This window comes from Dermochelys coriacea, chromosome 17 (assembly GCF_009764565.3).
Source record: "Dermochelys coriacea isolate rDerCor1 chromosome 17, rDerCor1.pri.v4, whole genome shotgun sequence".
NCBI lineage: Eukaryota > Metazoa > Chordata > Testudines > Dermochelyidae > Dermochelys > Dermochelys coriacea.
Window position 1 is genome coordinate 12,548,535 of NC_050084.1, and position 13,771 is coordinate 12,562,305.

The 13,771-nt window shown below is 45.0% G+C and overlaps 1 protein-coding gene across 1 annotated transcript in view; it reads right to left on the minus strand.

The window, feature by feature from the left end:
• Window positions 1-5,769: 5,769 nt before the first annotated feature.
• LRRC75A (leucine rich repeat containing 75A) overlaps window positions 5,770-13,771 on the minus strand; it is a 182,603-nt gene continuing 174,601 nt past the window's right edge. The window contains exon 4 of the mRNA XM_038376199.2: window positions 5,770-8,161. Within this exon, the coding sequence (XP_038232127.1) occupies window positions 7,558-8,161 (604 nt within the window). The 3' untranslated portion in view covers window positions 5,770-7,557. The remainder of the gene's footprint in view (window positions 8,162-13,771) is intronic.

A 13,771-nucleotide genomic window follows, 5' to 3' on the forward strand; every position in this document is an offset into this window, starting at 1 on the left:
AGCCTGCTTTTCGCTCCAGTGTGGGAAGGCCAGAGAGTCAGTGTTGGAGTATGAAACAGAGTGGGTGGGAGGGATAGTCTTGCGATGTGAAAGGGGACGGGGGAATGAAGCAAATGCAGACAGACTTGGTTTCAGTTGAGGTAATAAATAGCAGACAGAGACCAGGGAGGCAGCAAAAGAGAAGAGCAATCTGTGTTAAGCAATGATGCTTCGACGCTTTTCATTGTCAGCACTTCAGAACAACTAACCAGCTAATCCCCAACACAGCCATGTGGGAAAAGTAGACAGTATTATCCCTATTTCTCAGAGGGGGAGAACTGAGGCAGAAACCAAGTGATGGTGTAGTGTGGGACTGGGAGGTGACCTCTGATGGGAATATTGGACTGCTGCTATCTAGAGGCCTGATTCAAAGCTGGTTGAAATTATTGGGAGTCTTTCCCTTGACCTCATTGGGCTTTGGATGAGACCCTAGTAGTTGCAGCTAACAGAAGATAAACACCCCAGTGCAGTAGTCAGTTAGCTAGGAACAATAGGGTCAAGTGCTAGTGGCCTGTGACTTGAAAAACAGCTGCAGCTGAATTCTATTCCCGAATATGGGCCTGGAGCCCTGGATCCACGCTATGTGACATAATGATAACAATGAAGTACTGAGTGGCCACGGATTTGCTATAAGTTGCCAAGGCTGCAGATGAAGTCAGTGTCTGATGAGAATGGAACAGTGGAGTTTCTGGCTCTTAGTCCTCTGCTCAGACTGTTAAATGGGCGTTTCCGCAGTGAGGAGTGACCCAGAGGACCCTTGGGTATGCTCTGTAATGAGGTGGGCAGAGACATCTGTCTACTTCACATTCCCTGCAAAACACATCCGCTCTGCAGAACTGGTGCTGTTCCTCATAGGAGCTGGGGATGGAAGGCGTTGCTGAACCTTGTGGGAAAAGCAAACGGGATCCGTGCTTTTAATGAAAGCAAGCAAGCCTGAAGCCAAGCCGCTTAGCTGAACTCCATCCTCCCAGCCACCAGCCGCACCAGAAATTAGCAGAGCCAGCCCCTATCTGTGGCTGCAGAGGGGAGGAGGATGAGCTACTTTCACAGAAGTGCCTCCATAGGTTTTTAAGCATAGTGGTGACCAGTCAGTCATCTAGTCCGCCCTGCCTTCTGTTTGCATTGATGGGTCTTGTCTGTGCAAAGCACTGCGCAAAGACAATGTGTGTGTGGGGGGGGAGGGAATCTAAAACAGTGACTAAAGGGACCAGTGAGAGAGCAGTGGGATGGAGTAGATCATGGCGTACCACCGTGGGGTCTGGGAGCGCTCTCCCTCTTTCATTGGCCATGAGCAAGTAAGGGAAAGAATGAGTAGAAATGTTAGCTAGCCCTAGACTAAATGGGTGGGCACCAGCAGGGTCTTGCAAGATTTTAGTGTTGTGCTGATTTGTAAGTTAAGTCACCCTCTTGCCCCAGCCTGGGTAAAACACCTTTTAAAAGAGACTGCAAATGATCATGAAACAAAAATGCTGAAATGCCTGGGGAAGAGATGAGACCTATCATGGGCACTTGTGGCAATAAATGGAGACTGACTGTTGTTGCAAAACCCTGAGCCAGCAAGGAGCCCTTTGAACAGGGGATTTAGAGGCGTTATTTGGCCATTGCTGTGACACGGAGAGAATTTACACAGAGGAGTGCACTAAGAATCTTCTGTAGCAACACAAATGGCCGTACTTAATCAAAATGTTGAAATAAACCAGATTTCCTTTGGATATATTGTAATGAACTTCCCAGTAACGCCCAGTGTCTTGGGTCTGTGTCAAAATACACACACACACACACACACACACACACACACACACACAAAATATGGAAGGAGAGAATATTGCCAGTTCAATCTGCCTGAATTCTCTCTCTCAGCTGAGGTGAGCACAAACTGTCTGTCTTTCCCACCAGCTTTTGTTTCTAGATGTGTGCATGTCCCCTCTGCCACCTCCCTTCTAGCCAGCTGATAGGGCCAGGACATTGATCACTTCAGTTCTGTCAGCACACTGAGTGTAGCCCCTATCCCAAGCATGCATTCCCCTTTCCACTCAGTGGCAGATCACTGGGACTTTCAAAACTTCCACTCCCACAGGAATAAGGCAGTGTTTTAATATAAAATAACCCCTGATGAATCTCCTATACTGAGCTACTTTTCCTTCCCCAGTGGAAAACTAGACTGTTTCTTTTCTCCATTTCATGTAACTCCTCCACCCTCTTCAGGGGAGCTCACGGCATACCATCTGTAAACCTAAAAGAGTCAGGTCCTACATGTTTGGTGTCATACAAGCAGATCCAATGTTTGTCTTAAAGTCCCTAGGAAGTGGCTTGAGCTCCAATGTGAGCTGCCTCCGGCTGTCCTTGTGCCAAGCTGTGATGATACCGCAGTTCAGAATTCCTGCCAGGAGCAATTTTCCTTTGCCACAGCCAATGTCTTGTCTTGTTTTCCATGTTGCTTCTCTCCAGCAGTTTGTCTGATAACTAAGAATGCTGAAAGTGACACACAAGCTCAGGGCACTTGGGTCACTCTGCTAATATTAAAAAATAGAAACTGGCAGAAGATTCGAATGCACGTTGGGAACACGGCAGGGGTAGTGATACTTCTGGAACATAGGGTTTGTCTCTTGAGGGTGTTATGCCCTTGATTAACTCTCTCTATACTCGGCTTTAACAGAGAGCCATGGTTCCTGAGTGCTCATCAAAAATCTCCTGGCACCTCTTTCACCAGCAAGAGCGTTGGCGCCAGTGCCTGGATCAGTTTCCACCTTGGGTAATTAGTCTGCATAAGTGCTATTCTTTCTGTCACTTTAATGAGCTATGAACTACTTGGTTGCCTTGTCTTTAGGCTGCTGTGCGCTTCTAAGACAGCTGCAGCATTCCTCACTAGAGGCAACTGCATTTCAGTGACAAATTGAGTGAGTTAACCCAAAGGGCTACTGGGAGTCTCTCGCATCTGCTGCTGGTCACAATTTTATCTTGGGAGTGGGGGGAAAAAATCACAGCCTCTAGCTGATGTAGCTATGTCAGCAACCCCCCACCCTAGCAGAGTGGGGGAATGGAGAGGAATGCCACTGTGCTGCCAGCAGTGTTCGTTGGCATAGCTAATAACATCTGGTGCGGTGGTGGAGTTATACTGGCCTAAGAGTGCCTTCTATTGGCTTACACTGTACAGCCACTAGGGGGCTCTGCAGCTACACCTATATTGGTGCAGCATTGGTAGTGTGAACAGGCCCTAAGTTAAGGCTTAAGCACCTAAGGCACTTCTGAAAATTTTACCCTGAGCCTTTTCTTACCATTGTGAAAGAGCTGGTTGTAGCCTCATTTCACTGAGGGTGAAACTGGGGCACAGAGCAGTAAAGTGATTTGCTCAAGGTAGACCCTGTCTCCGCTAACCCCCAGCCTTACAGCTCAGCCACAAGCCCTGCCTCACTGCATTTGCACTGTATTTCCTTGCACAGATTTTTCTTCTGCTGTGTTTCCCCTTGTGACTGTTTGGGTTCAGTCTGAGAGAAAGGAGGACTGAATCAGTGGTATGTGTGATACAGCCTGGAAGCTTCATTTGATGCTGTACAAAGATGCTATTGTCCGCTTGCAGGCAGAAATGTAATACCATGCAAGCAATCTGAATTGTAAAAGGCTGCGTGGACAGATAACCCAGCACCTGTTCACTGTGATACAGAAAGCAAGGAAGTTTACCTGGGTGGCAGGCTTACTCTGTAAGTGTTTATTCCTAGGATTGCTATAATTAGTGTTTGATTTCTCAAAGCTCTGGATTGGAACTCTTTTACAAGCAGACCTGCTGAGCCATAATATACCAGCTCCATTTCAATAGCGGCAATTACTGTACAGCCAATGTAAACAGGACTGTTTTGTTGACAGCAAAAGGCTCGGATTTTGTTTGGGTTTCAGTTAAGTTTAAAAGAAAACCACTACCAGCTATTCAAATGTGCTGGGCCTGATCTCTCTAAGTCAGTTGGAACGCTGACCCCTTATGCAGTTACTGAGTGAAATGGGTGAGCTCAGACTAAAGGGCCCCCCAAAACCCTGCCAAATTCTGGTGCAACTTTGGATATACATCAATGTAAGTGAGGGCAGAACATGGTGCAAATAGACGCACTGACATAGTTGAGAATACAATTATTTTGTTTGCTAGTACCTAGCATGTATTTGGTACTTTATTGTCCACATAGTGCTGGGTGTATTCGGAGTGCTAGAGACAAATATCACTACTCCAGAGAGTGTGTCATCAGCTGAACTTGCTGAATATTTGCTATGGGGAGAGCCAAATGCCATTTCAGTTATGATCAAGCCTGTGAACATAGGGCTATACACCACCCTCACTCCCTATCAAATCCTCTGCCTGTAACAGTGGGCGATTTGCACAAAGGACTATGGCCCTTATGTGGAAACCAGATTTCTAGTAAGTAAGATTGCTGTTGTGTTCAGCATCTCTTAGGGAGAGAAGGGGGAGGATGTACAGTACGTCAAGGAGCAATATCCTTTGTGCGTACACAACAATCCAGTTGGCACAGCATTGTAGTAATGGAGGGGGGGGTGCGGTGTGGCCCAACTTGAGGAGACATGCTTGAGCTAGTCAGTGCACGAAAAATAATGGAGCCTAGTCATGGCAGGAAGTGCAATGGTCCTTGAGGCCACACCTATCCAAGACCATAGACAAACACTCAGGCTGGCTAGCCCGTCCCCCTGCTAGCACGGCCACAGCTGCACTCTCTTCTTGGCCTGTTTAGCTTGCTGACAGCCAGCACGAGAGTGTCTCCTTGAGCTGGGAATCCCAGCTCCATGTACCAATGGTATGCTGTACATGTAAATGCCCTGAAACCATGGCTCGTATGCTGTTAACTCTGAACCATAATGCTAACGCAGTAGGGTGAATGGGCAGTTCACGTTTCCCAGGCTGCCTTCAAGTTCTGTGTTGGTTTTTGCACCAGTATATACTCAGTTGATGTTTAGCTGCATAAAGGCAGGATACGTGTATTTATCCTTTTAGAACAAAAGTGTCTAGTCTGTAGAGTTGAAACAGGCCAGTGACTGCTCAAACATGCTTGGCAAAAACCACACTGGTGGGCTCACAAGGGGCTTGGGGCCGTGAGCGCTGCTTTCTCTGCCTTTAATGCTAGGATTAAAAATCTTGCTGGCTGGGGAAGCGGTGTCCTCAGGCAACTGACAGAAACCACTCGCTACTCATACAGGATCTGGCATGTTGTATACAGTTAACACCCACAACCTGCCACTGTTACAAGGAAGGGGCAGGCCAGTGGGTTGGTTCAGTATTCATTAACGCTTGCTGAAGCCTTCCCTGTTGGCGGTAGCAGCATGGTGATCTTGTGAAGTACACACAACTCTGGGCCAAATGTAGCGGTGGTGTAAGTAGGTGCAACTCCAGTGATCAAAGTGCTTCTCTGTTTCTCAGTCAAGCACTCTCATTTCACATTGAAACGAGACATGGCGCTTTGCCACTGGGCAGGCAGTGCTAAGAGTCCAATTGTGCTCTTACACAGGTGTCAATAGATTCACACTGGGTTTACACTGTTGTGAGAAGGCAGAATCAGCCCGGAAGTATTATTGTTAACTACCATTTGTTTAGTGGAGAAATGTGTGGGTAGGTGCTTTATGAATGTATATCACAGACACTGCAGGGAAATATTTTCAATGAGGCAGATATTCTGGGCTTTGCTGCTGTGGTCCCGGTAGTGTGAAGCCTGTAATAAATGCAAACTCAAGACAAGGTCTCTATTAAACACTGTGTCATTTATTTTTATTATGGATAGCTCCTTTACTGCAAACAGAAAAAGTTTATTCACTGCAAAGTTTTTATGCCTGGTGAAAAGAATGAGCAGTTAGAAAAATGTTAGATACATGCAAATCAAAATGAATTTTGCCAGCTGTATTTAAATGAGTAGCAGAATCTCTTATAAGATATTTTCTTGCACGGAGGGGAAGCAGACTTATAGCGTAGCAATGTTATGGGGCTAATGCCAAAGGGAAGATTGAAAACTCTCTGAATGCATTTGTACTTGTAGATAAAGCCAAAAGAGTTGTCACTCATGCCTGAGCCAAGGAGATGATGCTCTAAAGCTATTCAAATAACAGGACACAAACAGAAAGCCAAATGGCTACATTTCATGCCAGGAATCAGGTTTGGTCCTTTAAGTGTACTAAAATGCTCAAGAAAGATGGGTCCCACTGCAAATTCCAGCTCCAAACCCCCCTGAACTTTGGGGAAGACAGGATCCAGATTCAAAGCCAGCAGTGCAGGTCCCATCTCCATTTGCTATTGGAAATTCAAAACTGTTTCTCTTCTAAACATGTTTAGAAACAAAGCACTTCTGGTCAGGGGCAGTAGGGACAGTCAAATAACCTAAAAAACTGGTACAAGCCTGATGGATCTTCAGTTGGCTTGTGCCTGCCCACCCTGGAATGGCAGTGTATTAAAAAATTTCCCAAGGAAAACTTTTTTGTTCATTTTTTCTTCTATAAACGTTCCATATTGTAATAAATATTTGTTAGGAACAGCTCTGTCCCTTTTACATGTACTAGAGATGGGCCTGAACCAAACCCCTGAATTCAAACTTTATAGACGGTCCCAAATTCTGCTCTCGGTTATAGTGGCGTAAACGCCAAGTAATTTCACTGAAAGCAATGGAGTTATTTACAGTAGTGGGAGTGGTAGCTAAACTCTAGGACCAAATGTGCTCGCTACTGGATGTCTTGCTGATCCAGCTCCTGTAAGGCCAGAGAGTGCGACAGCCTTTCTAGATTCCAAATGGTGGTGGTAAGGAGCAAGTATTTGCAGTGGCAATTCACCCCTGTACATATGCCCAGCCCAACAACTATACTCCAATTAAAACAGGTCTTATGGGGCACATTCTCCTTGTGCTGACCCCTCTGCACAGGAGGTGAATTTCATGCTTACTGGCTGGTGCAGGGAAATATTCCTCGGTTGTTTTGTCATTGACCAAGTATGCTACTCTTCAGTGTGGTTCAGAGTGGGGATAGGTTTAATTTTGGTCTCCGCAAGAGTCCCCCTTAGGGATGGCAACCATTTATCCATTGTTTACAAGAGAGAGAACTTTAAAACTAAGATTTTGCTAGATTCAGTAAGAACAATTTCATCTCAAAACAGATACCTCTCTGCCAAATTCTGTTTGCTGTTTTCTTCTCCTTTTGTGCTATTTAAGGAACTGGCATTATGATACCTTGCTGTTATAGATTTTTTTTTTTTTTAAAGAGAGAGATAAAAAGCACAGCTCATTCCTAATGTTTAAAAATACCTGGCCAGCTTTATAAAATATGGGTATACAACTTGATCACATTTTTATGTTCTCTACGAAACAAAATCGGTTGACATTCATACGATGAGAGGAAACTGATGAGGCAACAGTCTAAAGTCTCAAAGCATTGATTGTATAGACATCTGAACAAGTAAATCAACATTTAATAAGAACCTTCATAGGTGAGGTATCAGTTTTAAAGTGTCTCTTTTCAAAGTACCCAGCCAAGTGACACAGCTGAACATCATGTCTGAGCTATCTCACAAGCAGCTTCCTGCTCAGAGTCGCATTTATTTGTCAGCGTCCCAACCTCAGTTGTTCTCTCTGTCAGCAGCCGTCTGGTGTCTGCATTGTTGATCTTGTCTGGTTGGTTTCTATCTTCGTTGGCTGAGCACAGGTCCTCTTGACTTTCCAAGTCACTCATCTGGCCCTCCCCAAACTCCAGAATGGTTGGCAAGTTGCCTTGTTTGGGACATCGTTTCTTGAGGCTGACCAAAAAGGGCTGCGGCAAAGAAAAGATATCCACGTTGTTGCCCAGATCAATCCACGTCACTCTGGAGAACTTCTTGGGGTCCTTCAGCGTTTCTGTCAGGTCCCGAAGGATTGCTTTGGTGAGTCTGTTGCCGTTCAGGGAGAGAGTGGTGAGGTGAGGCAGGGCACTGAGGATGGGCAGAAGTTGAAGGAACATCTCGTCAGTCAGCTCCGTGAAGCACAGCTCCACATTGTTGATGTGCTCTGAGCTGTGCTGGAGGTATGAGATGATGCGGTCCAAGTCCTTCAGTGTCAGAGGGATGCCAGAGAGATCTACTGTGTTGTTCTGAGGCGTCCCCACCAGGATAGCTTTCAAGCTGCAGAGCAACAAAATGACAGACAAACTGTTAACATGGGCACTCATCATTTTGCTAATAAGCATCACTTCTTGTGTGGTGGACAGTGCAATGACTCATTCAAACAGGATACATAACTGATGGCAACCCTTCTCTGTCAGGCCTGGATTTTTGAATCCGATTTTGTGTGCAAGCTTGCAAATGGATGGCAGCCAAAACCAATGTATTCAAAGATTGTTGCTGCCTCCTGTTTCAATTACAAGCCTACAGACACTTTCTTCTGGGAGTCCCTTGCAAGGTCCTGGAGCTGAACGTTCAACTGCTTTTAAAATGACAAAAATGGAAAGACTATGAAGCATTTGAGCAGAAAAACAGGAATTCACGCTTGGCACTTATCTCTAGGTTGCGAAGCACTTTGTCAAAGGGAATAAGCTTTGTTCGGTTTTACAGGTGGGAAAACTGAGGCACAGAGCAAAGGCATGGTAGAGGCAGACCTAAAAGCTAGATATCCTGACTCCAATTTAGTACTTCCAGTGGTTTTACTAACAAAGACTACTATTAATCTTTTGACTTGGATGCTGTGGTGAAGAACGCTATAGAAAAACCTTTAGATAGATAAATTAGTCTCATGATGCTCCTGTGGAGGCTGATAAGCATCTCTGCCAGATTGGAGTTGTACAGATCAACACTGCTTTTAAAGTGCAGCAAGGATCTAGCTATATTAGGGTAACCTAACCACTGTGGGTATCAGTAGCTGAGGCCTTAACACTAATGAATTAGGAGACCTGAGGGAGTTCTCAGTGTTAATCACTCGAGAAATCACAGCTAAGTTGGCACATCTGCCACAATGATCGTACCAGATCAGCCCGCTGTGCATATGACTCTGACTTTCATCACACTCTGAGCTAAAGAACAGTTTTGTTGAATTTACCATTAGCATTGCTGGTGTTGCCAGTTTCACATTTTCTTTTTAATTACCTAGGGCCTTTGTTCATGACTTGCTGTGTAAATCAAGAAGTAAACCCTTTCCCTGGCATTTTTAACTATGAACAATGACTCAAGGTGTCGCACTGTGTGCGACACAAAAAAAAAAAAAGTATTCTTAACTTGCAATATCTAATGAGTGTTAAAAATAGCAGTGAATATACAGCAGCTCTGTTGAACTCCAGTTTGAGAGAGTCTTCAGGGGAAGCTGCTGTGTCCTTACTGTTACCTGAACTCGAGTTAACTAACATACCTTTTTATTGGCAGCGTAGACGTACCCTGAACACTGAAAGGCAATCTGGAACCCCCTTTGGTAAAAGAATTGGTAACTGCATCCACTCTAGTTCCGTTTACTCTCTCAAAACCATGGGCTTAAATGAGCTCATTTAAAGATAAATAAAGATAAATCTCAGTTATCTTTACTTTCCTAGGCCCAGGATGTGATACTGAGGGCTGCAGAAGTTTGGGCTTTTCTACTCAAGGAGACATTGGGGTAACTTGGTCTGCTGGTGATAAAGAATATAATGCTTTAATTCACTGGCAACACAAGCCAGGGTGCCCCCTTGCAATATGATGCATTACACTAGATTTTCTAGGGTGGTGTGGAAGAACCTATTAAACTCTTTCTCCTTTAAGAAAAAATGTACATCCCCCATAACATTTTGTGTAGTCTGTTCCTTACCAAAGTCTTGCAATGGGGATTACTGAAAGCTACTTGACCAATCAGTTGGTTGGAACCCCAATAGTTCACTGAGCAGAAGGATGCAAACTCCTAGAGCCCTTGCTAAACTCCATTAAAACATTTTCATTGCGACATGGGTAAATAGTCCTTTTGGGCAGCAATGCCTTTGGGGGTGCACTTCCAAAGTCCTAGAATTCTTCCAGTTAGATATTCTTGATGCTGTTTGTGCCTTTATGCCATTGACTTTCTGGAAGTTCAGTCTTTCACAGGAACTCTGCCGTATCAACTCAACACTGAGAAGTGAAAAGGAACATTTTAATACTTGGTGATGCCTGTCACAATACAGAGAACAGCAAGGAAGATGTAGAAGGCTGAATTCACGGTCCTGAGTTCCCCACCCTACCGACAGAGCTAATCGTGATACAAAAAAGAATATCTGAAAAGACAACGCTACTTGCTTACTGAGAGTGAAAATAGGGACAAGTTTGTAGTTGGTGCAGTCAAAACGGGCATGAGACCAAACACCCACGATCTGACCCACAGTCCTGTGCTCTTATTAAGAGTAACAGTTATTACGTCTTGGGGTCCCTAGGATCTCTCCTTCCACTTAAACCAAGGAAGTGCTGTTAATGCCGAGCGCTTTCCAAAACCGTGTGCAACTGCAGAGCCAGAAGAATTTCCGAAAGCAGTAAGAACGGTATATGTTTTGTGTGTAGGCACACCCTTAAACTATGTCAGTAAAGATCAGTAGTGTAACTCCTAGGGTGGGCACAGTTACACTGGTGCAAATGTGCCTCAGGGATTGTCTGCACAAGGGTTAAGATGTACTGCCTTTCAGGTACACTCAAAGGACCTGCGTACATGATACAGTTCTTCAAATCTGGCTAATATATAGTCTATAATCCTGCTTTGAAAGTGTATTAAGTTAATTGTTCATGTAATTAATTCCTATATAGGAAGGGGAATGAGCTCCAGGGGTATAAGGTACCTTTTTATACCTGTATAGCTGTGGGAGTTGTACAGGTATAACACTCTTCCCTCCCCACTAAGCAAGAGCCGTACCAGTACAAAATCTGCATAGATCAGGTCTAACTATTTCTCTCTAAATCTGCTGATTATAATAGTAGGTGCATACAAAAGGTACATCTGCCCATCTTTCATAGAAGGATCATGGTACAAACACATCCCTTCCACTCCCCTTTTGAAGGAGATCAGCAGTAGTGGGAAAACTGCACAGCATAAAATCAAAGCGACTGCCCAAGGCCATTTAGGAAATCGATGGCAGAGCCAGGATTAAAATTTGGGATTTCCCTTCTCCTAATGCTCTTTTTTTGTTCTTCAGCTCCATGCTGCTTATTGACGCTCACCTATTACGTATCCCTAGAACTAGGCAAGCACCCTTGTGTGTTGCTATCCTTCGGGCCAGGTGAAATGGAGCAATTGCCAAGCTCCAGTATTTGCCTAGCTAGCACGCTTCCCTTCAAACCACTGAAGGCAACCATCACTCCAGATTTAGGTGCTGTCAGTGACCTCCATGTGAGTGTTCTGAAGCGCGTGTGTACCATAAACACAATCTCCTGCCCACTAAAGGGGTGATGGCTGCGTGCTATAAACCAGCTGGTTTCATCTGTTCTCTCCTTGTCTGCACAATTCCTTACTCTAACGAAGAACCGGAGCTGAGCAGTTTGGGACACCTCCGCAGACTGTGGAAAACCATGCGCCGCTTCACGCAGCGATTTGATTAGCAGCCCCCTCGACTCGACCTGACCTTTTCTCCTGGCTTCTAGCAGTGTGTTCCACTGCAAGCAGCTTAATTAGGCCTAAGCCCAGACATGTAGCACTAATGAAGGTTCCTAAAGTAAATCTGAAGGGGCAAACCAGTGACATTTCAGTCTTCCTTTGGTCTGGTCTGTTTCTTACTCTGGATGGATGCCTAGGAGCCCTGGACCACAAGGAGAGTGAGAGTGAAAGCTGGAACTTAGAGCCACGGACCAGCTACTACCTCAAGTTGGGTTTTGTTTTTGTTTTGTTTTCTTAAATTACCAGGAGAGCTCTCCCCCGGCGATAAAGCGTGTCTACACTGCCCATGTCACGGTGCTGCCGCAGCCACGCTGTAATGTGGGTAGTGTAGACATACCCTTGGTTTCAGCTGTGTTATGGCTCAGCTGCTGTAGCAGTGGTTCTCAACCTGCAGCCCAATCAGCACACAGCTGTGGCCCATGTGACCGCCTCAGGGCCATACAGGTAGTATATGCATTGTGTGGATGCGGCCCACAATGGTCAATCAGTTAAGAACCCCTGATCTGTAGCTGCAGCATGGAAGAATATCACACACTTGAGCAGCCCTGACACGCACAAGGCTGTATGCGATAATGTAACAGATAGGAGTAGAGAATAGTCATGTCCTCAAGTGCCGTGTGAAACCGAGACATTGTGCTGTTTGCAATTCATGCCACCACTTAGTCATTTTAAGTGACGGTTAGCATGGCGACGTGTGCAGACCCACGCACACTGTCTGGGGAAGAATAGTGTCGTGCATGGGAAATGCATCATGGAGGCAGAATGGTAGTCTGCAACTTGTCACTGTAAAAGATTTGCTTGATGCCGCTTCTCCTCAGCAGTCTTTATGCTTTGTGCCGAGAATGAGACGCAAGGCATTAGTCTGCTGATCACACACACACACACACACACACACACACACACACACACACACACACACACACACACAGAGAGAGAGAGTGGGCTGTAATGGTAAAAGCCTGCAACACTTTTTCACAGCAGCACAAATTAAGTGTTTTTGCTTTGACTCTTTTCTCTGACACTAAGCAGAGGTCCTGGAAGCTGTGCAGAGGGAGAAGGCTAATTATCATTAACTCTAACTCCAGACAATGAAAGGTGACTGGTAGCATCTTTTCCATCTCCTTATGGAAAGCACTTGAGAATGTGTCATTACAAAGATTAGAATGAAACTCTATTCTGATGCGAGAAAAGTGCAGGCAGGTGTAGAGGATTTATCCAGACCATGCTGTACATAAGTAGTATCTTTGTAATAATACATTCCTCCTTCAGGGTACAGAAGTTACCTGTGTCTCATTTTTAGTGAATTCAATGCACATGAAAGGTATCAAATGGACAGTTCTCTCCTGTGTGTGGCACTTTGTTTTTTATTCTCTTATTTGTTCTTTTAACCACCCTCTGCTTTTCACCATTTCTAATGTAAATTTGCTGTTCTGAAAGCAATACTGCAAGACATCACAGGTACTGGTTTTATACACTACAGCCATCAGTTTATCGCTATATCCCACGTAGGATGTGGTTTAGAATCCAGAACCTACTGCTTTTAAAACGCAGAGCCCAAGGCAAACTTTAGTTGGCTGCATTCAATCCTAGGACTTATCCTCTGTGGGCTACAGCCATTGTGCTCACATGCTTGAGTACATTTTCCTGCTATAATGGTGGGTTTGTCTGCTGAGCTACTCTTTAAAGTGTGGATTTTAATTGCTGTCATAAGGGTGCTGGATGGTTGAACCCTGTTGTCAGACCAAGTCCAAGCTTCCCTCATGCAGCTTTGCCTGTCAACCTCATCCATCACTCTTCAAAGAGAGGGCAGTTCAGTCTCCATGTCCCATTGTAATTTTGGCTTCTCTGACTGTGCTAGTTATGGGACACCTGTTGAGGTGGGAACTTGATTGAAACCATCCAATTTGCCTCACGTATGCCACCCGCCCAGTCACGAGAGGGTCTATACTGACCCAATCAGGATTCAGATTAGCACCCTAGAGGCGAAAGGTTTGGTATCTTCATCTGCTCCAGTGATGGGCACATTAGAAATGCATCTCTTGACAGGTCCCATGACCAGTCTCTGGTCTAACTGCCCAGGTTTTAATACTGCTTCTCTCCCTGTTGTTGTATGTCAGGAAAACTTGGAGATCCTCTGAAGAAAGGAGCTGTGTATAGTAAATACA